The sequence below is a fragment of the Bos grunniens genome, chromosome 13 (genome assembly GCF_055505025.1).
Source record: "Bos grunniens cultivar Pamir isolate PY7600 chromosome 13, Bosgru_T2T1.0, whole genome shotgun sequence".
Taxonomy (NCBI): Eukaryota; Metazoa; Chordata; class Mammalia; order Artiodactyla; family Bovidae; genus Bos; species Bos grunniens.
This window is the reverse complement of record NC_141177.1, coordinates 62,779,716-62,806,923: the sequence shown is the minus strand read 5'-3', so window position 1 is coordinate 62,806,923 and position 27,208 is coordinate 62,779,716. Positions and strand designations below refer to the sequence as shown.

General features: G+C 37.9%; 1 protein-coding gene across 12 annotated transcripts in view; it reads left to right on the top strand.

The window, feature by feature from the left end:
- Positions 1-27,208, top strand: part of MALRD1 (MAM and LDL receptor class A domain containing 1) — a 754,524-nt gene that overhangs the window by 284,644 nt on the left and 442,672 nt on the right. For all 12 annotated transcript variants that reach the window (XM_086334563.1, XM_086334560.1, XM_086334554.1 and 9 more), the window contains 4 exons: positions 13,371-13,523; positions 14,966-15,071; positions 15,526-15,893; positions 20,056-20,468. In XM_086334563.1, the coding sequence (XP_086190689.1) occupies positions 13,371-13,523; positions 14,966-15,071; positions 15,526-15,893; positions 20,056-20,468 (1,040 nt within the window). The remainder of the gene's footprint in view (positions 1-13,370; positions 13,524-14,965; positions 15,072-15,525; positions 15,894-20,055; positions 20,469-27,208) is intronic.

Genomic DNA, 27,208 nt, shown 5'->3' with positions numbered 1-27,208 from the left:
TACAGATCAATGGAACAAAATAGAAAGCCCAGAGATAAATCCACGCACCTATGGACACCTTATCTTTGACAAAGGAGGCAAGAATATACAATGGATTAAAGACAATCTCTTTAACAAGTGGTGCTGGGAAAACTGGTCAACCACTTGTAAAAGAATGAAACTAGAACACTTTCTAACACCATACACAAAAATAAACTCAAAATGGATTAAAGATCTAAACATAAGACCAGAAACTATAAAATTCCTAGAGGAGAACATAGAAAAAATACTCTCCGACATACATCACAGCAGAATCCTCTATGACCCACCTCCCAGAATATTGGAAATAAAAGCAAAAATAAACAAGTGGGACCTAATTAAACTTAAAAGCTTCTGCATAACAAAGGAAACTATAAGCAAGGTGAAAAGACAGCCTTCAGAATGGGAGAAAATAATAGCAAATGAAGCAACTGACAAACAACTAATCTCAAAAATATACGAGCAACTTCTACAGCTCAATTCCATAAAAATAAATGACCCAATCAAAAAATGGGCCAAAGAACTAAATAGACATTTCTCCAAAGAAGACATACAGATGGCTAACAAACACAGGAAAAAATGCTCAACATCACTCATTATCAGAGAAATGCAAATCAAAACCACTATGAGGTACCATTTCACGCCAGTCAGAATGGCTGCGATCCAAAAGTCTACAAGCAATAAATGCTGGAGAGGGTGTGGAGAAAAGGGAACCCTCTTACACTGTTGGTGGGAATCCAAACTAGTACAGCCTCTATGGAGAACAGTGTGGAGATTCCTTAAAAAACTGGTAATAGAACTGCCTTATGACCCAGCAATCCCACTGCTGGGCATACACACTGAGGAAACCAGAATTGAAAGAGACACGTGTACCCCAATGTTCATCGCAGCACTGTTTATAATAGCCAGGACATGGAAGCAACCTAGATGTCCATCAGCAAATGAATGGATAAGAAAGCTGTGGTACATATACACAATGGAGTATTACTCAACCATTAAAAAGAATACATTTGAATCAGTTCTAATGAGGTGGATGAAAGTGGAGCCTATTATACAGAGTGAGGTAAGCCAGAAAGAAAAACACCAATACAGTATACTAATGCATACATATGGAATTTAGAAAGATGGTAACAATAACCCTGTATACGAGACAGCAAAAGAGACACTGATGTATAGAATAGTCTTGTGGACTCTGTGGGAGAGGGAGAGGATGGGATGATTTGGGAGAATGGCATTGAAACATGTATAATATCATATATGAAACAAGTCACCAGTCCAGGTTTGATGCACAATACTGGATGCTTGGGGTTGGTGCACTGGGATGACCCAGAGGGATGGTACGGGGAGGGAGGAGGGTTCAGGATGGGGAACACGTGTATACCTGTGGTGGATTCATGTTGATATATGGCAAAACCAATACAATATTGTAAAGTTAAAAAATAAAATATAATAAAAAAAAATTTTTAAGCAATTTTAAGTTCACAGCACAACTGAGAAGGTAGGGAGCCTCTGTAGAACCCCTACTCCCAATACATGCATAACCCCTACCATTATCAGCATCACCCACCAGGATGGGGTGTTTCTTAGAGTTGATGAACCTACACTGACACATCATGATCATTCGAAGTCCACAATATACCTCATGGTTCACTCTTGGTGTTGTGCATTCTATGGGTTTGGACAAATATATAAATACATACATCCATCATTACAGTATCATGCAAAATATTTCCATTGCCCTAGAAAATCCTCTGTGCTCTGCTGCTCCATCCCTCACCTGCTCCCAACTATGGGCAAACACTGATCCGTTCATTGTTTCCATAGTGTTTATTGCCTTTGCTGTAAGGTCAGGTAGTTGGGATCATATGCTTTATAGCCATTTCAGATTGGCTTATTTTATTTAGTAATATGCATTTAAGGTTTTTTCTTGGCTTTCAAGTGCATTACTTTTTTGTGCTGATTAATATTCCATTGTTCAATATTTCATATGAAGAAAGCAGCTATAAACATCTATGTGCAGGATTTTGTGTGGACATACATTTTTGGTTCCTTTTTGGGTAAATACCAAGGAACATGATTGCTGGATTATATGTAAGATTGTGTTTAATTTTCTAAGAAACTGACAAGCTGTCTTCCAAAGTGGCTGTACCATTTCACATACTCACCAGCAATGAATGTGAGTTCCTGTTGCTCCACAGTCTCACCAGCATTTATTGTCATCAGTGTTCCAGATTTTGACCATTTTAATAGGTGGGTGGTGGTATCTCAGTGTTGTTTTAATTTGCATTTCCTTGATGATGTACAAACATGGAGCATCTTTTCATATGCTTATTTGCCAGCTGTGTATCTTCTTTGGTGGGGTGTCTTCAAGTCTTTGGATTATTTTTTAATCAGGTAGTTTATTTTCTTATTGTTGAGTGCTAAGATTTTTAAAATTTTGGACGAGAGTCCTTTATCAGCTGTGTCTTTCATAAGTATTTTCTCCCAGTCTGTGGGTTGTCTTGTCACTCTTTTCATGACATTGTCTTTTTAAATTTTAATTGAAGTATAGTTGACTTAACAGTATTATATTAGTTTCAGGTATACAACATATAATTCTATATTTTATAGATTATGCACCATACAAAGTTATAATATTACTGACTTTATATTCCCTGTGCTATATATTACCTACCTGTGACTTATAAGTCAAACACAGAAAGAGAAATACTGTATGTTGACATTGTCTTTTGCAGAGCAGAAAATTTTAATTTTAATGAAGTCTAGCTTATTAATTATTTCTTTCGTAGCTTATGCTTTGGTGTTGTACCTAAAAAGTCTTTGCCATACCCAGGGTCATCTAAATTTTCTTCTAAGTTATCTTCTAGGATTTTTATAGTTTTACATTTTGCATTTAGGATTGTGATCCATTTGAAGTTAATTTTTGTGAAGGGTATAAGGTCTGTGTCTAGTCTTCCCTGCATTGGAAGGTGAAGTCTTAAACCACTGGACGCCAGGGGCATCCATGAATTTTGGTAGAATGGAAAATGGGTGTCTTATGTAGTACTTATCAGTATTTCTATCTGGAATCACAGGATATAGAGTGAGTAAGATGGAGAAGTAAGATTGAAGGAGGAGATCATTATTGTCTGTAGTTTGGATAGTTCTGGCATTAACAAGAGGACAGTGAGTTGAAGAAATAATTATTGAATAATTTTATTGACATAATAAAGTAATTGAAACTTTGATATTGGATGGAATATACTGGGGAGAGAGTATAGGCTAAGAGCCAGTGTTTTTAACTGAAAATCTGACGTGGTGACACCACTTGAGGTTTTCCATTCCAGATGAAATATGATATTTAATTACATCTCCTTTGAGAGGCAATTAAATATAATTATAAGTAAGATGGAAAAAAAGGGGTCAAATAGAACCTAAAGAGAGACACACAATTAGGGAACTCTGGCAAAGGAGAAACCTAGTTAAAAAAAAAAATAGGAGTGAATTTTTAGGAGTGGATGGACTGATAAGTGGGCTTGTATTAGGGAGTCCCAACTAAGTATGTCTAACTCAGTAATAGAATCAAGAATATGGGGGAAAATAAGAAATGAGAAAAAAATTATTTCTGGAAAAAGGAAGGTCACCACTGATGCTTTAACAAGTGCATTTTGAGTGCCTGGTCTATGCCAAGCATATAGATCCCACAATAAGTAAAACAGACAGATATCCCTCTCTTCTTGGAACTTGTTCCAAGTAGGGGAGAGACTGAAACTATGATAAATGAGCAGAGTGCATACTATTTTAGAAGGGGTATATGTTATAAGAAATAGAGTGGTGTAAAGGCAATCAGGTAATGATGGAGGGGATGACTTTGCAGTTTTAAATAGGGTTGTCATAGTAGCTCTCAAGGACAAGGTGGTTTAATGCAGACTGAAGAAGGGAAGGGAAATAAACTGAGAATATCTCAGAGAAAAGATTTTCAGGCAGAAAGCAAGAACAAAGGGATTGAAACAGGAGGCTATCCGGTGAGTTTGAGCAATAGCAAATGATTTGTTTGGCTGGAAGAGAGTGATTATAAGAAAAAAAATAAGGGCTTCCCTGGGGGCTCAGGTAAAGAATCTGCCTGCCAATGCAGGAGACACAAGTTCCATCCCTGATCAGGAAAGATCCCACATTCCTTGAAGCAACTAAGGCTGTGCTCCAAAACTATTGAACTTGTGCTCTAGAGCCTGGGAGCTGCAACTGCTGAACCCATGGGCCCCGACTAAAGAAGCCTGGGTGCCCTTGAGCCCGTTCTCTGCAACAAGAGAAACCGCCTTAATGAGAAGCCCTTGCGCCACAACTAGAGAGCAGAGTCCACGTGGCACAGCTAGAGAAAAGCCCGCGTGGAAACGGACACCCATCACAGCCAAAAATACATAAATAAAAACAATTCTAAAAAAAAGAGAGAAAATAAAGGGTTTTCTTTAACAAAAGATAAAAATAATAGGAAATGAGGCCAGAAAAATAAACAAATGATCTAAAGCTGCGCTTCTCAACCTTGACTGCATTTGAGAAGTATTGAAAGAAAGAATTGAAAGTCACTCAGTCGTGTCCAACTCTGTGACCCTATGGACTGTAGCCCACTGGGCTCCTCTGTCCATAGGATTCTCTAAGCAAGAATATTAGAGCGACTTGCCATTTCCTCCTCCAGGGGATCTTCCCTGCCCAGGGAATGGTCTCACCAGTATTGTAAGCAGTTTCTTTACTGTCTGGGCCACCAAGGAAGGCCCTGTGAAGTATTGGGTTGGCCAAAAGTTCCTTGTAGTTTTTCCATAACATCTCATGGAAAAACCTGAATGAACTTTTTGACCATTCCAATATCTAGAGAGCTTCTAAAGCTCTAGCTGTCATGGCCAATTAACATTGCAGTCACTTGGAGGTGCAACCCAGGCTTAGCAATTTTAAAGCTCCCTATGTGATTTTTAATATGCAACCAAGTTTGAATGCCATTCAGTTAAGACCTTACAGGGTCATTGTAAGGTCACTGGCTTTAAATGAGTGAGATGGGGAGCCACTGTGGCACTTTGCAGAGAGGCCTTCCAGGAACTGACTCAATAGAATCATTATGCGTACTATTTTGAGAACAGACAGGGGTACTAATGCCCATCCATCGGAGAAGACCAATTCAGTTCAGTTTAGTCGCTCAGTTGTGTCCGATTCTTGGCGACCCCATGGACTGCAGCAGGCCAGGCTTCCCTGTCCATCACCAACTCCCTGAGTTTACTCAAGCTCATGTCCATTGAGTCGGTGATGCCATCCAACCATCTCATCCTCTGTCATCCCCTTCTCCTCCCACCTTCAATCTTTCCCAGCATCAGGGTCTTTTCCAATGAGTCAGTTTTTTGCATCAGGTGGCCAAAATATTGGAATTTCAGCTTCAGCAGCAGTCCTTCCAATGAATATTCAGGACTGATTTCCTTTAGGATAGATTGGTTGGATCTTCTTGCAGTCCAAAGGACTTTTATGAGTCTCCTCCAACACCACAGTTAAGAAGCATCAATTCTTTGGTGCTCAGCTTTCTTTATAGTCCAACTCTCATATTCATACATGACTAAAGGAAAAACCATCAGAGAATACCATACAATCCCTGTAACAAAACTGTGTTGATTGATACTTGCAGAACAAGGAAAGTGGTTTACCATGGGGACCTGTGGGGCATTTTAGCAGGAGTGTTAGGAGGAACTTATTAATGGATTTAGACTTGTGCTGTATAATTTGTGGGAGGGTTCAAGGAAGTAGGAATTCCCTCTGGAGAGATCAACAACCAAAAGTACAAATCTAGTAAAAGGCAAGGGTAAAATTCCACCCTGGCTTATCTTATAAAGCTTGTACTGTATCTGTGGCAGAACATGTATAGAGCAGATTTCTGAAACACCATTTTGGAAATCAAAACTGAACATTTTTGCTCAAAAGACAATGAGTTCCATTATAAAGAAAATACTCTGTGTTTAGTTTTCAGTTTAAAAGGAAAAGCACAGTTCAACTTTTCTCATCTTGTTTCTTCAGTTAATCATATACATACATGTAATAAGATTCTATCCATACTTCTGTTTTCAGAACCATTGATATTCTTTAAGAAAAACATTTTAGTAAGAGAATAAAGCTTTGAGATGACACTTTTAAACAATTTAATTTTATTACCATCTTTAGACTGTTGTGTCTATGGGTATTTTTAATGGATATGTTTCCTTTTTCATTTTAGTTTACTACTGAAATTTTTAGTCATTTGTGAATAACATTCTTATTCTTAACACTCTTTAAAACTTGAATAAGGTTAGCTGAATCTTAGGCTAACCATGTCTTAGACTAGCTCCATCTTAAGTAATAATTCAAGATCACAAGGCCTTACCAGATATATAAACAAAGAGAACTCCCTACCTTTTGTTGACTAAGAGCAAAGATTCTGCTTCATCACATTTCCATGGAAAAATGTCTAATAACCTCTCGTTTTGTGCTGCTTCCATAGAGCAAGAATAAGCCATGCACAGACATGTAATAAACTCATTATGTTCATCTCCCTAACCTGAACTTAAGAGGAACAATTTTTGAGATGATAATCACATTAAATGAATAGTGATATAAAGACAGAAAATATGATTTGTAAAAAGGCTTACTATTTTTTACCCCAAGAGTAGGCAGAAATGAATGATGACTTTTTTTAAAAAGGGTTATCAGATGACACCACCCTTATGGCAGAAAATGAAGAGGAACTAAAAAGCCTCTTGATGAAAGTGAAAGTGGAGAGTGAAAAAGTTGGCTTAAAGCTCAACATTCAGAAAACAAAGATCATGGCATCCAGTCCCACCACTTCATGGGAAATAGATGGGGAAACAGTGGAAACAGTGTCAGACTTTATTTTTCTGGGCTCCAAAATCACTGCATGGTGACTGCAGCCATGAAATTAAAAGATGCTTACTCCTTGGAAGGAAAGTTATGACCAACCTAGATAGCATATTCAAAAGCAGAGACATTACTTTGCCAACAAAGGTTCATCTAGCCAAGGTTATGGTTTTTCCAGTGGTCATGTATGGATGTGAGAGTTGGACTGTGAAGAAGGCTGAGCGCCAAAGAATTGATGCTTTTGAACTGTGGTGTTGGAGAAGACTCTTGAGAGTCCCTTGCACTGCAAGGAGATCCAACCAGTCCATTCTGAAGGAGATCAGCCCTGGGATTTCTTTGGAAGGATGGATGCTAAAGCTGAAACTCCAGTACTTTGGCCACCTCATGCAAAGAGCTGACTCACTGGAAAAGACTCTGATGCTGGGAGGGATTGGGGGCAGGAGGAGAAGGGGACGACAGAGGATGAGATGGCTGGATGGCATCACTGACTCGATGGACGTGGGTCTCAGTGAACTCCGGGAGTTGGTGATGGACAGGGAGGCCTGGCGTGCTGCGATTCATGGGGTTGCAAAGAGTCGGACATGACTGAGCATCTCATCTGATCTGAACTCTTTTTTTTCTATCCTGTTAGATTTTTATGTGTATCTTCTTTGTATAAGTATTGTATTTCTTTCCTCAGACTAACCTAATGATTTCAGATATTTTGTATTTCTTGCTGCTGCTGCTGCTAAGTCGCTTCAGTCGTGTCCGACTCTGTGCGACCCCGTGGACTGCAGCCTACCAGGCTTCTCCGTCCCTGGGATTCTCCAGGCAAGAACACTGGATTGGGTTGCCATTTCCTTCTCCAATGCATGAAAGTGAAAAGTGAAAGTGAAGTTGCTCAGTCGCGTCGGACTCTTAGTGACGTCATGGACTGCAGCCTACCAGGCTCCTACGTCCATGGGATTTTCCAGGCAAGAGTACTGGAGTAGAGCCCAATTATCTGTGGAGCTAATAAGCTCAGGTTATTTCGTTAACATTTATAGGGTTTTTTCATTTACCCAAGGTATCCTGTTCCTCTGTCACTTCTGAGTCACTTATATTATTATCTCATCCTTTTTAAGATGCAAGGCACGTCCAGTTTTATTAATAGTCTCCTATCAGTATCACATCTTAATGATGTCTTTTTATTACATGATTTTCTAGGCTTACCTTGCAAGTTATTTTATTCCTACATTCTATTTCCTTGTTAAAATTATATTTTTGATTATTTGGTGGAATAGTCTTGACCTTTCAGAATTCCCTGTGGGACTTACAGAATTTCTAAGGATTTCTCATCCTTATGGATAAATGAATTAGTAACTCCAGAAGCTCAAGCTTTAGGACAAACCTCAAATCAAAAAATATATTAACAATAATTTATTGATTTTAAAAGAATACCAAAGGTTCAAATTTAGCATTTTCTGGTATTTCCATATTTCCTCATTCTTTTCCTTTCCCAAACAAAAATGAAAGACTATTTATAACTAAGTTTGACCATATTTCCATTTCTGACTTGGTATCCTATGAATGTATTTAATAGTAGTTCCTGTTTTAGATATATAGACGCCATTGCAACACCTGTTAATAAAATATTTTAGAAGCTATATAGATACAAAAATTTATTAAGTTTAAATATTGACATAAGATACACAAAGTAGACTGGAAAGTTTTTAAATGAATATTTTATGTTATTTATCACATCAATTTGTACCTTATATATACATCTAAGTATACACATAAATTTTCTTTGTTTTTTTCAAAAACAATTTGACATTAGGAAAAATAACTTTTCCCCATTCCATAAATAAAATTCTACTAGAGCATTATGTGCCCATAATTACTGTATAAATATTTTAATACAGTTGTCTCCCTTCATCAGTGGTTTTCCTTTCTGTGGTTTCAGTTACTTATGGTCAGCTATGATTTGCAGGTATTAAATGGATAATTCTAGAAATAAACAATTCATAGTTTTTGAATTGCATGCTGTTCTGAGCAGCATGATGAAATCTCCCACCATCTTGCTCTGTCCTGCCTTGGACGTGAACCATCCCTTTGTTCTCTGTATCCTGCCCTTAGTATCGTCTTGGTTATCAAGTTGAGGATCATGGTATTACAGTGCTTTTGTTCAACTAACTCTTAATTTCACTTAATAATGGCCCCAAAACACAAGAGTAGTAATTCTGTTCATTTGGATTATGCTGAATGGAAGCTGTAGAGTGTTTCCTTTAAGTGAAAAGTTGAAAATTCTTGACTTAATAAAGAAAAACACATGAATATTGACATTGCTAAGAAGGAAATACATGAAATTGTGAAGTAGAAAAAAAGCTAGTTCAGTTTACTGTTGCATCTCAGACTACAAAAGTTAATAGCCACAGTGCATGATAAATATGGCAAAGGAATTAAATTTGTACAGTAAGATATTTTGAGACAGAGGCCATATTCACATATTTTTATTACAGTATATTATTGTAATTTTTCTATATAGTTATTGCCCCTGCTATGCCTAATTGATAAATTAAACTTTATCATCAGTATGTGCAGGAAGAAAGCATACAATATATAGAGTTCAGTACTATCTTTCAGTTTCAGGTATGCTCCAAGGGTCTTGGAACATATCCCGCATGGCTAAGGGGGACTACTGTATGTGCTATTACTACATACGATTTGTTCTAAAGTAGTGTTTTAAAAAGTGGAAATAAAAAATTCTAGAACTTCTATTTCTAGTTATGGTAGATTAATTTGGGACACCCTTTGAGAACAACTAGAAATCTAATCAAAAAGATGTTGATAAACCTACTTGAATGCATTGAAGATGTAAAAAGGAAGGGACAAATTAAGTGACCAGTGAGAAGAAAGACCTTGATAACTGAACCTGGTGTTTAGTACCACTTCATATGCCAACATGGAACCGGTAGTTGAAAATTAGAGTATAGAACTTTGGAAGTCTTGTTAGGCAAGGGAACAAGTTGGAGTCCAGGCTTAGTATACTAAATATGGGTTGGTAAACTCTGCAGTTTTGTTTGCAGTGCCTAAAATCTGTATCTAAGAGATCTGTGTGAACTGCAAGGTATGGTTCCTCAGAGTCTCAAACCCCGTTCCAAATACCCTCAATCTCTGAAGTTAGTTTTGTGTAATCCTCAAATATTATTTACTCTTCATGCCCACAGAAACAAACATAAATCTCACTGAAGAAAGGTAATATCTTAGGTCCCAAATTATTTTACCTTTTATTATATACAGTGACAAGCACTTAGACTCCAATGAGATGAGGCCACAGGAAAGAAAAAGCTCAATTAAAACTGAAACCAAACAAAAATCCCTCCAGATAAAGCAGTTATCAGACATTGAATTGAAAAGAATTATCTTTTATATGCTCAAAGTTTAAAAAAATAAAACAAGCTGAGAATTTGAGCAGATAATTAGAAGATATAAAAAAGAACTAAATGGAATTTCTAAATTACAATAGAATAATCAAAATTCACAACTCATCAATGGTTTATCAGCATACTATACACAGCTAATGAGATAAGGGAATTAGACTTTAGATCAAGAGAAAAGTGAAGTAAAGTATAATAAAATGATTGAAACTACAGAAAAAGAAAAAAAAAAAGAATAAGCATGGGAGAGCAGTGAGAATTTCTAGTGTTATATATTTGGAGTCCCAGAAAAAGAAAAAAAATAAGACTGACAGTGTTTATAGAGAGTTTAGCTAAGAGCTTTCAAGTTGAAAAGGATACAAAACCATATTTCAAGAAGCCCCGTGGGCGTGAAAACAACAAAAATGAAAACCCTGTGGGGACATCATAGTGAAACTGCTAAAAATCTATAACAAAGTGAAACATTTTTAAAACAGCTAGAAAAAGGTATAAATCACTGTCAAAGACTGACTATGAGACTTTTGTAATGGAAACAGTGGAAAGCAGAAGAAAATGGAAAGTTATCTCCAGAGTGTTGGGAGAAATCAGCCGTCAGTCTCTACTCAGTACATGAGTTTTCTATTGTTAGATAACTAACTACTGCAAACTTAGTTTCTTAAGGCAACTTTTATTTATTATCTCTTAGTTCTGTAGGTTGGAAGTCCATATCCATTGCCTCCCCCATTATCCACATCCCCCCTCCAGACTAGGACATTTGTTTACGATTGACAAGGTGTATATTTAGTTTGAGAAGGTTTCATCTGATTATTACGTCTCTGATCAGTCAAATTGAGTTTTTAAATGTGTGTAGAAATCTAAATATATAGAAACAAAGTATACTAACAAGGCATATTTGAATTTTAACAGCAAAGTTGTTTCCTAAGGCTCTTCAAAGATAGGTATTCGAGAACTATAGAATTGCTGCAGTAGTTTCTTAAATTTTACTACTGTTTGAATATTCATTTATTTCCATGGCAATATATCCCATGATGGTAGATGACAAAGTTCCATTTTCAGGGATCTATGTGGAATAGATATTATACAGTAGCAACAACTTATTTTCTTTCTATATGTGCATAACAAAACTCTTGGATCCTATTTTTGGGATTGTCTGAACTAGGAATCAAAAGTATTTACTTTCTTTGGGATTGGAATACCATCTACATACTGGAATCTATGCATATTTATGGGCTATTTGTATTGGTAGAGATGGCTTTTGAAAATACAAAGAGTTAAATATTCTTAGCATTTGTACCTAGTTTGTCATATTTATCACTATTATTTGTCACTTTTGAATAGCACTTAATTTTGCTTTCTAAATTTATTTGAAAATCTTTATTCTAAGTGTAGCAATTGTGTCTCCATTTGGATGATTTCTATTTGTCTCTATTGAAATATAATTATTGCTTGTTTATTAAAGTTGATGCAACATTTTCAAAATATTTATTTTGAAATGTATTCATACCTTCTCATTGACTTTTGATAACATTTGAAAGTATTCTATTGGCCGTATTTTGGGCCAGAAGACCTGATAGAAAACATATTTTTTGAAATATAGAATCTTAAAAAAATAAAAAATGTTTATTATGTTACTAGTCATCTAACATCCCTTCCCATGTGGAAGGAACATTTTCAAAATTAAACATAACTTATCATTAGATATAATTGCCTTTACCATGTAAAATTTTATAATTTCATTGAGTGATTTACTTTATACTTTTATCTCTTAAATATACTGCTTACTTTCTAAATTGTTTTTTTAAAGGAATATCTGTGCAGTTTATTACTGTGTCCTTGGATAAAAATATCCAGCGGCCAAGGATCCCAGTGTAATAATCATCAATGGGGCAAACCTTATTTTTCACTGAAGTCTGTAGTAACACCTAAATATCCTCACTAAGAAAATTCAGATCGTGCCTTTTTGGTTTATCCCTTTTCCAATCTAATGACAATTAAAAGTTACTGTCAGCAGTTGCAAAAATAGTATTAGAGTAGAAGCCAGAATATTTGATTTCAATCAGTCTCTATGACTTTCTATCTATGTGACCTTGGTTAAGTTAAAAGCTGTCCTAAACCTTCCTTTCTTCCTCTGTAAAACAACAATAATAATACCTTCTCCACATAGCTATTGTGAAAGTTAGATTTATATAAAGCCTACTGTATAGGGTCTGTTCCACTATGTATTACTTTTAATTCCACAATACTATTATTAAAACTTCCCCTTCTTTCCCTTTTACTTTTTTCTTCTCTTCCTCCTCCAGAATGCCTTTATGGAAGTTAACTGTTTCTCTTCCTCTTTACTTGAAAAGTAGGTCATATTATTTTGCCTTGTGCCTATTAGGTGATACATTTGATGCTTTGGGAAATAGTAACTCTACAAATATCAGAAGTGAACATTAATGTTAAAAATCATGGATTTTTCAAATATTAAATTTTTTAGAAGTAGCTTTTCATGATTTGGTTTAAAATAGTCTGTAGGAACAATGAAACCTTCCAGATAATGTAATAGCAGAGAAACTAGCGTAAGTATCAGAATAAATTAGACCTCTGCAATTCTATAAGCAATGTGGCCGAATGATGCTGTTTCTTTCTTTTTTTTTTTAAGGTTTCTTTCTTCTTCTTTTTTTTTTTCTGAGGATAGTTTTTTAAAGTCTTTATTGAATTTGTTACAATATTTCTTCTATTTTATGTTTTGGTTTTTTTCACTGCGAGGCATGTGGAATCTTAACTCCCTGACCAGGGATTGAACCTGCACCCCCCTGCATTGTAAGGTGACATCTTAACCACTGGACTGCCAGGGAAGTCCCAATGCTATTTCTTAGAAAAATATTTGGAAAATATTCTTAAATTGTTGATTCTACCTATCAATTTTCAGTTTTTTTGGAGGGGATTTTTTTTTTTTTTTTGAGGGGATCAGATATCATCCTTTTCTTCCTCAAATAAAACTTTACTTAGGCAAATGTGGCAAGGTGATTCCCATTGAGCTCTGTCTACCCTTTTAAACACGTGATCACCTTCAAGAGTCTACCGAAAAGCTGCATTTTTCTTTTTCAGTTACCGAATGTGACTTTGAAACAGATAGCTGTGGTTGGTTTGAAGCAGCCCGTGGTGATGATTTTGAGTGGACCTGGAGCTCTAGAAGTAACCTCTCTGCTGAATTTGAGGATCAGGCTCCACCTTGGGATCACACTCACAACACATCTCAAGGTAAGACGCCTGTAGAGGTTCTTCGAACCTACCCACTTTCCCCAGCTAACAATGGTTTGACCTAATGATTCGTCAGTTTAATGATGGTGTGAAAGAGATCACATTCAATAGAAACTATACATCACATTTAGAATTTTGACCATTTCTGGGATAATGATACACCTGTGATGCTCTCTTCTGATGCTGGGAAGAGGCAGAGATGCGGCTCCCAGGCAGCCACATGATCACCATGATGCACAATCGATATAGTTACAGCTGTTCTGTTTTTTACTTCCAGTAGAGCATTCAATAAATTACATGAAATATTCAACACTGTAGTATGAAATAGGCTTTGTGTTAGATGATTTTGCGTAACTGTGGGCTAATGTAAGTGGTCTAAGCATGGTTAAGGGAGGCAAGGCCAACTGTGATGTTCAGTAGGTCAAATGCCTTTTGAACTTCAATATTTTCTTTTTTTTATAAAAACTTTTTATTTACATAGGGTTGATTTACAATGTTGTGTTAGTTACAGGTGTACAGCAAAATGAATCAGTTATACATATATCTGATGTATGTATTTTAAAATACACATATTTAAAAAAAACTTCATTTTACATTGGAGTATGGCCAATTAATATTGCTGCGATAGTTTCAGGTGGACAGCCAAAGGACTCAGCCATACATCTACATGTATCCATTCTTCCCCCAAACACCCCTCCCATCCAGGCTGCCACGTGACACTGAGCAGAGTTCCCTGTGCTGTATACAGTAGGTCCCTGTTGGTTATCCACTTTAAACATAGCAGAGTGGATATGTCTATATCCACTCTTTTTTAGTTTCTTTCCCCATATAGGCCATTACAGAGTATTGAGTAGAGTTCCCTGCGCTATGACTTTGATATTTTTAACTTATGATGGGCTTATGAGACATAACTTCATCTTAAGTCAAGGGAGATCTGTACTTCAGTTTACCTTTGCTCAAGTCTGAGAAGAAAAAGAGAAGCAGTAAAATTCTATGATACTACATCACAGGACAATGTGGAGTAGGAAATGGCAACCCACTCCCATAGTCTTGTCTGGGAAATCCCATGGACAGAGGAGCCTGGTGGGCTATGGTCCAGGGGGTCACCAAAGAGTTGGACACAACCAAGCAACTAAACAATAATAGAACAGTTGAATATTATCTATTGTACTTACGTTGTCAAAAAAGAAATGCTCCTTTACAGGTTTTGGGGATGGAGTATAGATATATTTTTGGCTGAATTAATGGAAACTTCCAGTTGTTTTTGGCATCATTTTGGCCCAGCTCTAGATAATAGTTGAGTGCTCATAAAAGAAAATTTGCTAACAATCACTTTTATTGCTTTTTAATTGTTGTATAGTCTTCAGTGTAAGGGTTACAGAAAGATGTCTCATTTTAGAATTTAGCAGGTTAAGTTATGATTTCTTCTTATTTTCCAATAGGGCACTTTATGTTCATTCTGAAGAAAAGCAACAGCTTATCACAAATTGCTAGACTCCAGAGCCCAACTTTCAGCCAGACAGGACCTGGATGCACTCTTTCCTTCTGGTAAATATTGAAAACAATGGTCAATTACTCTAGCAGCTTGGCAGTTGCAAGGATAGCCCTGCATGTACTCGATACTGTAATTTTTCCTATAATTTGGCTTTATTTTAAAAATAGCTATTGCATCAGATCCATACATTTAGCATTTTACTTAGGAGCACATTATCAGTATTTATAATGTTCTTTCTTAAAATAAAAAGGACTCTTCCTCCAACAGTGAATTATAATTAACACTGCTTCCTGAGTTCTGGAGTGAACTCCTTGAGAAAGGGTCCCAGGGTCCTGAGAGTCAGAGTATGCACCTAAGCAGATAAGCTCTTTCATATGGGCGGCCACAATATTAAATAAAGGCATCTATTGTGATAACTCATTTTTGATTGACTGTTGACTGAGTAAAAGTCACACAATTAGTCTTTTCCAGAAATCATTTCCATTTCTTGTGTTTGTTCTCTTTCAGGTTTTATAACTATGGCCTATCAGTGGGGGCAGCTGAGTTACAACTACACATGGGAAATTCCAGCGAGTCCACGGTACTCTGGAGAGTATTGTATAACCAGGGTGACCAGTGGTCACGGGCCGTTGTTCAGCTTGGACGTCTTACTCAGCCTTTCCATTTGTTGCTACATAAAGTCAGTCTTGGCATTTATGTTGGTGTCTCGGCTATTGATGATATCAGATTTGAAAATTGTCTTCTTCCACCCCCTTCAAAGAGCTGCAAAGAGCCAGATCATTTCTGGTGTCTGCACACTAGGATTTGTGTAAAAAAACTTCAGTTATGCGATCTGGTGGATGATTGTGGTGATTATACTGATGAGGTCAATTGTGGTAAGTATCTTTCTTTCTGGTCCCTCTTACTAATTTTTAAAATATTCATTTACTTTATTGCTTTACAATATTGTGCTGCTGGTGGTGGTTTATTTGCTAAGTCTTGTCTGATTGTTTGTGGGCCCGTGGGTTGTAGCCAGCCAAGTTCCTCTGTCCATGGGATTTCCCAGGCAAGAATACTGGAGTGGGTTGCCATTTCCTTCTCCAGGGGATCCTCCCAACCCAGGGATCGAACCTGTGTATCCTTCATTTCAAGCAGATTATTTACGGACTGAGCCACCAGGGGCGAAGCCCCATGATGTTGTGTTGGTTTCTGCCATACATTGACATGAATCAGCCACGGGTATACATTTTGATGGTGGTGATCTTGATCAGTTCATTGTTTTCCTAGTCCATCAAAACAAAGGCCCTAAGCATTGTTTCAAAGTTGAATGAATGTTTTGTATGATTAGTCACCCATCAGTATTTATTATGTAGATTTATGAACTACATACTAGAGATACAGTGATGAGCACAATTATACAGAGTCGCTGACCCCATGGGGCTTACAGTCTCATTGAGGAGATAGATAGTATTCACACATTTAAAAAATAAATGCAAAATGACAGGAGCTTAGACAGGACTTCACAAATGCTGTGGCTTTATATAATTATGGGTTTGGACTTTCTAAAGATGGTGACTTAACTGAGATCTGAAAAATAGTAAGTAAATGAAGATGTGCAAAACCCTGAGGCATGACCGCACAGCAGCTGCAAGATACCCAGTATGGCTGGAGCAAGGCATTGAGGGAGAACTAGGATGCAACATAAAGATGGAGATTAAGGGGGAGGCCAGATTATCAGATCTTTGTAGACCATTTTAAGGAAGTTTTTCCCCTTTTGAAAGTTTTTAAGAAGGAAGGTAATATAATACAATTGATTTAAAAATTTAAGATTTAAAAATGTCACTGTGGATACAGTGTAATGAGTGGATTAGAGGAAACTGGATCATATTTATTAGGAGCCTGTAGCAGGAGTTCCCAGGAGAGGGGTTGGCAGCCTCTCTTCAGTGTCAGCGGTGGAGATGCAGGGACTAAAGTTTGGGGGAGGGACGTTAGATGATGTCTTAGATATAGGGAGCAGAGAGTGAGATGTTAAAGTCCCGAATTTCTGATTTAAATTACCAAAAAGTTGATGGTATCTGATGATTGTGTACCTCTTGCAGTTTAATTAATAAACCTGCTTCCTGGTAGTGCTGGCTGCATTTGTTTCTGAAAATGAATCACAAGCTAAGAGAGGTTTTTCTTTTTTAATTACCAAAATCTATCAAGGAAAGTTTGCATTTTTCTTTGTCCAGAAATAGCAATGATCCTTAAAATTCAATCTGTGTGCCTATTAAATTGGAAGTCTTATCATAAACCAAAGGAAAGCCATCAAATACTTGGAACATCATAGGAAACATTACATTGAGAAATTTCCATATAAATATTGTGGAGAATTTTGCACATATGTGGTGTTTAATACAGTCAGGCACATTAAAGTCAGAATTGCCATGCAGCTTGTTTACAATAACTTTAGTGCATATAAATGAAATTGATGATTTTGACCAATGGCTGTTACAAGAAGCATTGCTTGTCCTAAAAGTAATTTATTTTTTTGCAAATTTCGAAAGCCCTTTCATCTTTTTCACTCACTTCAAACCCCACTCCTTGAAAGATGTTGATCTGTTACTAAAGATAAAGCAACTTATCCTTCAGACTTCACAGTATTAACTGATTAGAATAAAATTTTGGAAGTATGGCTATAATATCAAAATATTTCTTCTGACTAAATATTAATGAGAGGAAACCATAGTGACTGTCACTTTCTTTTTCTCTCATAGCCTTCCATTTAGACGTAGTAATTTTTAAAAATATTTTTAATTGGATGATAATTTCTTTACAATGTGCTGGTTTCTGCTGTACAACACTGTGAATCAGCCATAAGAACATAAATAGACACAGTAACTTTTTTACATGGAGACTTTATTTTTATTTTTTTATTATTTAGCTTTTTTATTTTTTGGCTGTGCAGTGTGGCATGCAGGATCTTAGTTCCCTGATCAGGGATCAAACCCGTGCCCCCTACAGTGGAAGTGTGGAGTTTTAATCACTGGATCACTAGGGAAGTCCCTAGATTTAGTACTTTATTAACATAGAATGCCTTAGTCATCCAGAAATCAGTGCTATATTTCCTGAAGTATGCATGGAACGTGGTCTTTCATTGAAGGGTGGGGCTATATGTCTTCCTTTTTGAAATAAAGATTGAGCATGCAGTCAATCTGAAGACAGGCAATGTGAAAAAATCTGTTGGCTTTAGTGCCAGTTTTATGTAAAAAACACAGTTGCTTGACATCCCCCTTCTGCTGCACAGCCCCAAACTGACACTTGCAGGGGACCTGTGGGCCCAATTCACGTCACAGCTGCGCTTGATTAGTCACCAGTGAGGAAATATCAAAGGAAAGCTCATCTCCCATTTGACATTTACTCTCTTGGTTCCCTTCATTAGGTCTAAGCTCCTGTTCTCTAGGTTTCGAGACAGATGATTTGTTCTTGCCTGGCTGCGTTTACTCACATATGCTTTTATTTATTGTTTCCGAATATTTGTTCACCTTTGGCTCCAAGTGCCGTTAGTAAGATGAATAGAGGACAGCTGACATTTGTCTTTCAAAAACATTAACTTATGTAAATGAAGTTAAAGTGTGGAATCTTCATTGATTCTAAATCCTGTCCCTTCTACCCAAATAATGTTAAACGTATAGTCTATCCCATTTATTCTAAAAAAGTACTTGATGTCAACAGAATTGTCACATCTTGAAAAATGAATACATTCCAATGTTATCCTACAAATGTAGGTAGAGTGTTGAGTGGATAAGAGACTGACCAATTCTTTAAAAGTGCTTGGAGTTCTTCTACTGACTGAAGGGAGTTAAAAGTTTAAAAGCACCAGGGATTTCCCTGGTGGCCCAGTGGCTAAGACTCCATGCTCCCAGTGCGGGGGGCTCGGGTTCAATCCCAGGAACTAGGTCCTGCATGCTGCAGCTAAGCATTTGCATGCCACAACTAAGACCTGGTGAAGCCAAACAAATAGAGAAAGAAAACATGTTAAAGCATCAGCTCAAAGGAGCTACAACCCAGTGAGTAGAAAAGATTACCACTGAGGAGACAGAGCTAGGAACTGATGGGGCACACCACATAAGAGGCATCGAGAGAGGGAGGGGGAGAGGTGAGATGTTTAGGGCGTGCTGACAAATTAGTGCATGCCAAGGGGAAAGACAGTTGTGGATGAACAGGAAGTTATTTTAATTTGGGAATGGTAAAACTTGAAAGATAGAGTTTAGATTTAAGTTGAGATTAAATAAGTAAATATGAAAGGATTTTGAATAGAGAAGAAAAATGATAAGCTACCATTGAAATACGGTCATTGTGGTACAAAGGAGGGATATTTGGTACAAAGGAGGGGTGGCATGGATCCAGAGAGAAGAATTTGATTTCAGAGTGAAGTCTGGAAAACACCTGCCTCGGAATCATCTTGGGTGCTTATTAAAAATTGGGCTTCCTTCCATACCTTACATAGTGTTTGTACAGGACTTTACCAAGGAGTAAACAACTTTACCATTCACCCCAGGGCATTCCAAAAGATTGAGAACTAGTATGATTCTTGTCAGCAGTGCGTGTTAGAACCACCAAGGGAGCTAGTAAAATATCCTCTCAGTTGATGGGTACACAATTTGGACCAATTAAATCAACATATCTGGAGCTGAACTTGAACTTTAATTTTTCTAATGTTCACTGGTGATTGGAACATTCAGCTGAAGTTGAAATCCGTGGAGACAGAAGTTTGTTGTGGTGAGCCAGCTGTAGGGTAGTGATCATTTCCCTAAGGTTGGGATGGTGCTACAGGGCAGGGGATGGGTATAAAAGGCATTTGGAAAATAATGGCCAAAGTGATTCCACCTCCATCTATAAAATATTATTGCTTGATGTATTAGCTAAGATTTACTTTTCTTAAAAGTTTGCTCTAATGTTGCATTAAAAAAGATTAGAATGGTTTACCTTGGCAGAAGCAAAGTAGCAACTAGTATTCCCATTCATAGTTATTTTGGTCCTTAATGATCTTTTGATTTTATTTAATGCCCATTTCAGTACCTGAACTTCAGTGTAACTTTGAAAATGGAATTTGTAACTGGGAACAAGATACAGAAGATGATTTTGACTGGACCCGGTACCAGGGCCCAACATCAACGCTTAATACAGGGCCGATGAAGGATAACACTTTGGGCACAGCTCAGGGACACTATCTGTACATCGAATCTTCCGAACCACAGGTTTTCCAGCACCGAGCTGCTCTGCTCAGCCCGATCCTTAACGCCACTGATGCGGAGGGCTGCACCTTCCGCTTGTACTACCACATGTTCGGAAAGCACATTTATAGGCTGGCCGTCTACCAGCGAGTCTGGAACAACACAAGAGGACAGCTGCTGTGGCATATATTTGGGAATCAAGGCCCCATTTGGATACGGAAATCTCTCAACCTTTTCAGCAGGAAGCCTTTTCAGGTATGGACAATGGCTTTCACAAGGTATATTCAAAATGGCATCAGAACATTTAAGGAATATGAAAGATCTCTGTGTTCTTAAATTAAAATTGAAGTTTGGTCAGTTAGCTTGACACACATTTATCATTTAATTAAGGGTGTACCCAAACTCGTTAGGTTTCCTTCCTCCTCGACTACCTCCAGTAACGTGTGATTGAAATTTCTACAGGTGGACACATGGCATTGGACACAGCTGTAGGTTCTTCCAATCTAAGTAATTGTTGTGCTGAAATGAAAAACCTGGAGGGGAAAAAAAAAGTTTGGCTTAATCTCTAGTCTTCTGCCAAAAGTTCAGACTCTTAAACTTGTTCTTTTGAATCTCTCATTTCCTCAGATTTTGTTAAGTAAGGAGCGAAAATCCAGGAAGACAGCACACATTGTTGGAGGAGCTCTTCTGGGGCAGAACCAGACTTTGAATCTAGGTTTCCTTCCTCTTGGTGAAATATTCTTTAAATCTTTCCTGCTGCTACTGCTGCTAAGTCGCTTCAGTCGTGTCCGACTCTGTGCGACCCCATAGACAGCAGCCCACCAGGCTCCCCCATCCCTGGGATTCTCCAGGCAAGAACACTGGAGTGGGTTGCCATTTCCTTCTCCAATGCATGAAAGTGAAAAGTGAAAGTGAAGTCACTCAGTCGTGTCTGACTCTTAGCGACCCCATGGACTGCAGCCTACCAGGCTCCTCCATCCATGGGATTTTCCAGGCAAGAGTACTGGAGTGGGGTGCCATTGCCTTCTCCGAAATCTTTCCTACCTTCTCCTAAAAGTCAAAGTTTCAATAGCAAGTTCAAATGCTTATGTGTTTTTACAGTTTTGTAAAGGCCTTTGGCATACTTTGTTTGATTCAACAATTCCCTGAAGTGGGTAAGTCAAAGATCCTTTTTGCCAGTTTTATAAATATGAAGGAAAAAACTCAAGTTGTTTTTTGTGCCATGCTTAGTCACTCAGTCGTGTCTGACTCTTTGCGATCCCATGGACTGTAGCCCACCAGGCTCCTCTGTCCCTGGGGATTCTCCAGGCAGGAATACTAGAGTGGGTTGCCATGCCCTCCTCCGGGAGATCTTCCTAATCCAGGGATCAAACCCAGGTCTCCCGCATTGCAGGTGGATTCCTTACCATCCATGCCACCAGGGGAGCCCAAGAACAGTGGAGTAGGTAGCCTATCCCTTCTCCAGGTGATCTTCCCAACCCAGGTGATCAAGCTGGGGTCTCCTGTGTTGCAGGTGGATTCTTTACCAGCTGAGCTCCTGGCCAGATGGAATGTGAGCAGAAAAACAGGGACTTGTTCTAGAATCCACAATGTCTATTTAATTCATGCTCATTCTGTTTCTTTTTTTGTTTCATAATGCATTTTTTTTACTCTGCTTAAAAAAAGAATTTTATTTATTTTTGGCTCTGCTGGGTCTTCATTGCTGCACAGGCTTTTTTTTTTTTCTAATTGCAGGGAGTGGGAGTTACTCTCTAGTTAAGGTCTGCAGGCTTCTCATTGCACTGGCTTCTCTTATTGCAGGGCATGGGCTCCAGAGTGTGTGGGCTTCAGTAGCTGTAGCACATGGGCTCAGTAGTTGTGGCTCCCAGGCTATAGAGCACAGGCTCAATCGTTGTGGTGCACAGGCTTAGTTGCTTCATGGCATGTGGGATCTTCCCTGATTAGGGATTGAACCTGTATCTCCTGCATTGGCAGTCAAATTTATTGCCACTGAGCCACCAGGGAAACCCTCATTCTCTTTCTGATGCATCATATAGCCTGTTGTATGTAGGAGTGTTAAATATTTGTTTTTTCCCCTCTGGTCAAATAGACATGCATATAATATATTGGAAGAAACTTCTTATACTGGCTAAACCTTTTTTTTTTTTTTTTTGGCATATTCTAAACTTCTCAGTTACCCCAATTGAAAGCACTATCTTTATCTACATCTCTAGTGAAGAGTTTTACAGCCAAGAACTTAGCTCCAGGCCACCTGAGCTTCTAACCATCATAGATATACATTGTATGTGGCTCTGTAGAGAACACATCGGGGTTGCTGTTTTGTCCTGACAGACATAAGCTGACATCATGAAACCTAATCTGCAAGGTGCAGAGTGATATCTTGCTGTCCAGCCCAGTGGTAAGATCCATATAATCATGTGAAATGAAACTGAAGAGGGTTTTTTGACTTTTATTTAATAATGGCTCACCCACTTCAAGTTAATTCTTAATGTCTAATCAGGTCAGTTGTAATTTGGGCTTAACTAGTATTTAAATTGGAGAAGGCAATGGCACCCCACTCCGGTACTCTTGCCTGGAAAATCCCATGGATGGAGGAGCCTGGTAGGCTGCAGTCCATGGGGTTGCTGGGAGTTGGACATGACTGAGTGACTTCACTTTCACTTTTCACTTTCCTGCATTGGAGAAGGAAATGGCAACCCATTCCAGTGTCTTGCCTGGAGAATCCCAGGGATGGCGGAGCCTGGTGGGCTGCAGTCTGTGGGGTCGCACAGAGTCAGACACGACTGAATCGACTTAGCAGCAGCAGCAGCAGTATTTAAATGGATTAACTTTCCTTGTGATGTTTACTGAAGAATTGCTTTTCACTTGGAGAATTGAGCTTGTGGTTTCTGGAAGGGGATGGATGGGGAGATGGGATTGTTAGGGAGTTTGGGATATACACTCTGCTATATTTTAAGTGGATAACCAACAAGGACCTACTGTATAGCACATGGAACTCTGCTTAGTGTTACATGACAGCCTGGATGGGAGGGGAGTTTGGGGGAGAGTGGATACATGTAGATGTATGGCTGAGTCCCTTTACTGTCCACCTGAAACCATCCCAACAGTGTTAATCGGTTATACCCCAATACAAAAAAAAAAAAAGAATTGGTTTTCAGGAGAAAATCAGCCTTGTAAGGGAGCGGCTTCAGAGTCAGATGACCATGGAACTAACCAAAGATTCCTTTGGTTGTGAATCTAAAGCATCAATATTGAGGTTTGAAACCCAACCTGGATTACACGGAGTACTCTATTTGATTTTATCTAAGGGTTCTTTTTTTTGTTTTTTAATGAATTTTAGGCATGAAAAGATAAAATCAGAGATTCTGCATGCTGTGTAGATTAATGGTTTAAGATAATAAGGATTGAGACCATTTTAAGCAATAGGATGTTTGTTCATTGAATGATGGATATGCATAGTTTCTGTTCTACTGAGCAAAGGTGGCAACAACCAACGTTTTCATTAACTGTGATATTGTAGTGAAATTACCTACATGCCCAGGAGTATCATGCCCAGGAATTAATAGGTACTCACTAAATATTTGGTTAATAGAAAAATTTAAAGGTTTTTCAGGATCATTCATTTAAAATGAAATACGTAGGGTAGAACCAGATTCTCATGCAGATATAGGAACAATTTGTCTTATTAATGTCAGTTTAAATTATCATCCACTGCCTTTATGTGTGATATGGTCAGTAAAAGCTCAGCACTGCATATAAAGCTTCAGGTCAACCTTCTACCTAATTTTTATTATGAGATTTCTGAGATTTGATTGGTAACTGTACATAGTGAATGTGTGGTCAAGCTAATTCAAATATCAATGTGCTTCATTCCTGAAAGTTTCCTAATACCCCTTTTTTTAACTAATTGATTTTTGACTGCACTGGGTCTTCATTGCTTTACCCAGGCTTTCTCTAGGTGTGGTGAGCTGGGGCTACTTTTGGTGGCAGTGCATGGGCTTTTCATTATAGTCGCTTCTCTGCTGCAGACCACGTGCTCTAGAGCGCACAGCCTCCAGTAGTTGCAGCATGTGGGCTCTCGGGCATAAGGGCTTCAGTAGTTGCAGCACACAGGCTTGGCTGCTTCACAGCATGTGCAGCCTTCCCAGACCAGGGACTGAACCCATGTCTCCTGCATTGGCAGGTGGATTCTTATCCACTATGCCACCAGGGAAGTTCCTGATATCGCTTTGTAATATCTCCTTCTGACCCTCACTTCCATCCCTGGACAACCACTGAACTTTCCGTATATATTAACTTACACCGCTCAAAATGTTATATAAGTCAAATTGTATGACATGTACTTTTTTCTGACATATTTCATTCTGTATAATTATTTTGAGATTCATTTTATTACCAAATATATCAGCACTTCCTCCTATTGTTAAATAGTATTCCATGATACGGATAGAGAAGATTTTTTCCGTTCTTCTTGGCAGGGATTCAATATCAGCAGTGTTCACTGGTAAGTATTGCAAAAACCTAGTTTAAAGAAACTTATTAATTCTTTGGCACCACAGGAACCAGGACTTACAAGCTTCTGCTCACTTATTCCTAACATGGCCTTGTTTACTGAAGTATATATTTATATATGAAGTTGGCCCAAGGAGAGGACAAGGATTGAAAAAGAAAAAAAATTCTCCAGGTGGTATCACATCATTAAACTATTAAGAAATTGTAAAATATATATATATATATAACACAGCACAGAAGTGTCTAAATCTGAAATAATTCTATAGTGTTCTGGTAACATCCCTCAGTAATAAAGAGAATTTTCCACTACTGGATTTTGTGAAAAGATTGAAAAATCTTATTCATAATCATGATTTATTTTTTTTCATTTGTGGGATATAGCTTTAAATCCTAAATGGTGCATCATTTTTCAGTATTTCTAGGAAAAATATTGTTTCATAAGTTATATTGTAAATAAAAGAGGACCATATTTAATAATGTTGATTCTACTTTTCATGAAATTGTAAACAGAAGTGCTACAAGTATACATTATTTATGCAGTCTCATGTAACATTTTTCTTCCAAGCTTCTAGTGGAGTTGTTAGAATTTACATTGAAAGGTTTGGGATGGAATCTGCTGGCTCGAAGCCTGTGGAAGTAGCGCTCATAGATTTGTTGCTTACTGAACAGCATACTGAATCTTATTTTACAATCTTAAGTTTCTCATAGGCTATCTTCTTCTGCTGAACTCAAATATAACCATAGCTTAGTGTGTCAACTCTTGCTCACAACCTGATCCAAAGTGATGAGCTTGGTTTCCAGTGGGAAGAATGTGTGAGTAAAAAAGGGAGAAGAAAAGGTTAGGTAGAGAATATTATAAGAATGCAAGGGCCAGAAAGGAAGTCTCATTCCTTAGTAAATCCATTATTTATTTATTTATTTTTTAATAAATCCATTATTTAAATTCTGCTCTATTTGTTATGAGAGAGCTTCCCGGTAGTTCAGTTGGTAGAGAATCTGCCTGCAATGTGGGAGACATAGGTTCGCTCCCTGGGTTGGGAAGATCTCCTGGAGAAGGGAATGGCAACCCACTCCAGTATTCTTGCCTGGAGAATCCCATGGACAGAGGAGCCTGGCAGCTACCGTCCACAGAGTCTCAAAGAGTCGGATATGACTGAGTAACTAACACACTACTTATGACTTCTATAATACTAAATGACATCTGATATTTTTGATTCTCTAAAATTACAGTAGAATATTAATATGAGTCATTAAACTTTGGAAATATACTTTATATATTTGTAATATATGTGATATATTATGGATCATTAAGTATTGACAAATCATAGAGTGTTCTTGCCTGGAGAATCCCAGGGATGGGGAAGCCTGGTGGGCTGCCGTCTGTGGGGTCACACAGAGTCGGACACGACTGAAGTGACTTAGCAGCAGCAGCAGCAGCAGCATATAAAGTGAAAGTGTTAGTCACTCAGTCACGTGTGACTCTTTGCAACCCCATGGACTGTAGCAATAAGAAAAATAGCAAGCTCGAATGTTTTACTGGGTTGGCCAAAAAGTTTGTTCAGATTTTTCTCTGTGATCTTTTCCGTAACATCTAATTTGTCTTATCCCCTTTTAGTCTATGCCCTATTTGAAACTTCATGTAACTATGCTTTGGTTTGTTTCTTTTTCTCCCTGGTGTTGCATGTATGAGCCATTCAGTTCCTTTCTAATCATACTTGCAAATACTTTTACCCTCCCTTCTGGCTGGAGGAGTAGGATGGAGGCAGAAAATGTAGACACAGTGTAGGGGGTCACCATGTCTGGTTTGGCAGGTTTTGCCACAGCAAGGCTATACAGCTAAGGGGCTCTGAGCGGGGTTGAAATCTCCGTTGTGGGATTTATTTACCATTCTGGAATTTGTGCAAAAGTGCTGGCTATGCTGCAGCTGCCTTTCTGGCCTCTCGACAAAGTTTTTAACTACACTTTTGTGAAACTTCAGTATGAAGAAAAGTGCATTAGATTATCAAGGCAGAATTATTTTGCTAAAAGCAAAACTGTAGGTAGCGTACTGGAAATGAGCCTTCTTATTCAGACAGTGTCTGTGTATTTATCTGGACAAACAAGAGCAATAGTTTATTCCCATCTGATGTATTGTTCACCCTCTAGGAATAAACTCTGTGAAATGTCTTTCAAGTGTGTTTTTTCTCTGCTGATCCAAACTCATTTTAATCATGTGTAACATTTCAGATTTGACTTTTCTCTGCAAATGTGTGTGTGTGTGTGTTTAACAATATAACATTTTGAACCAAATAGTTTTGCTTATTTTTATTGATGACACATGATTTTGGCTTTTACCTTCAGTAGAAAATCAATGTGTCATAGCGCTCACTAAGAAAAAGGTATGGTACCTCTTTGTAATTCTTTGTCAGATATTGCTTTATCTTGATTTATGCCTTTAAACTTTTTCTCATTCAGCAGAAAATATCATGGTGATATCTGTGAGA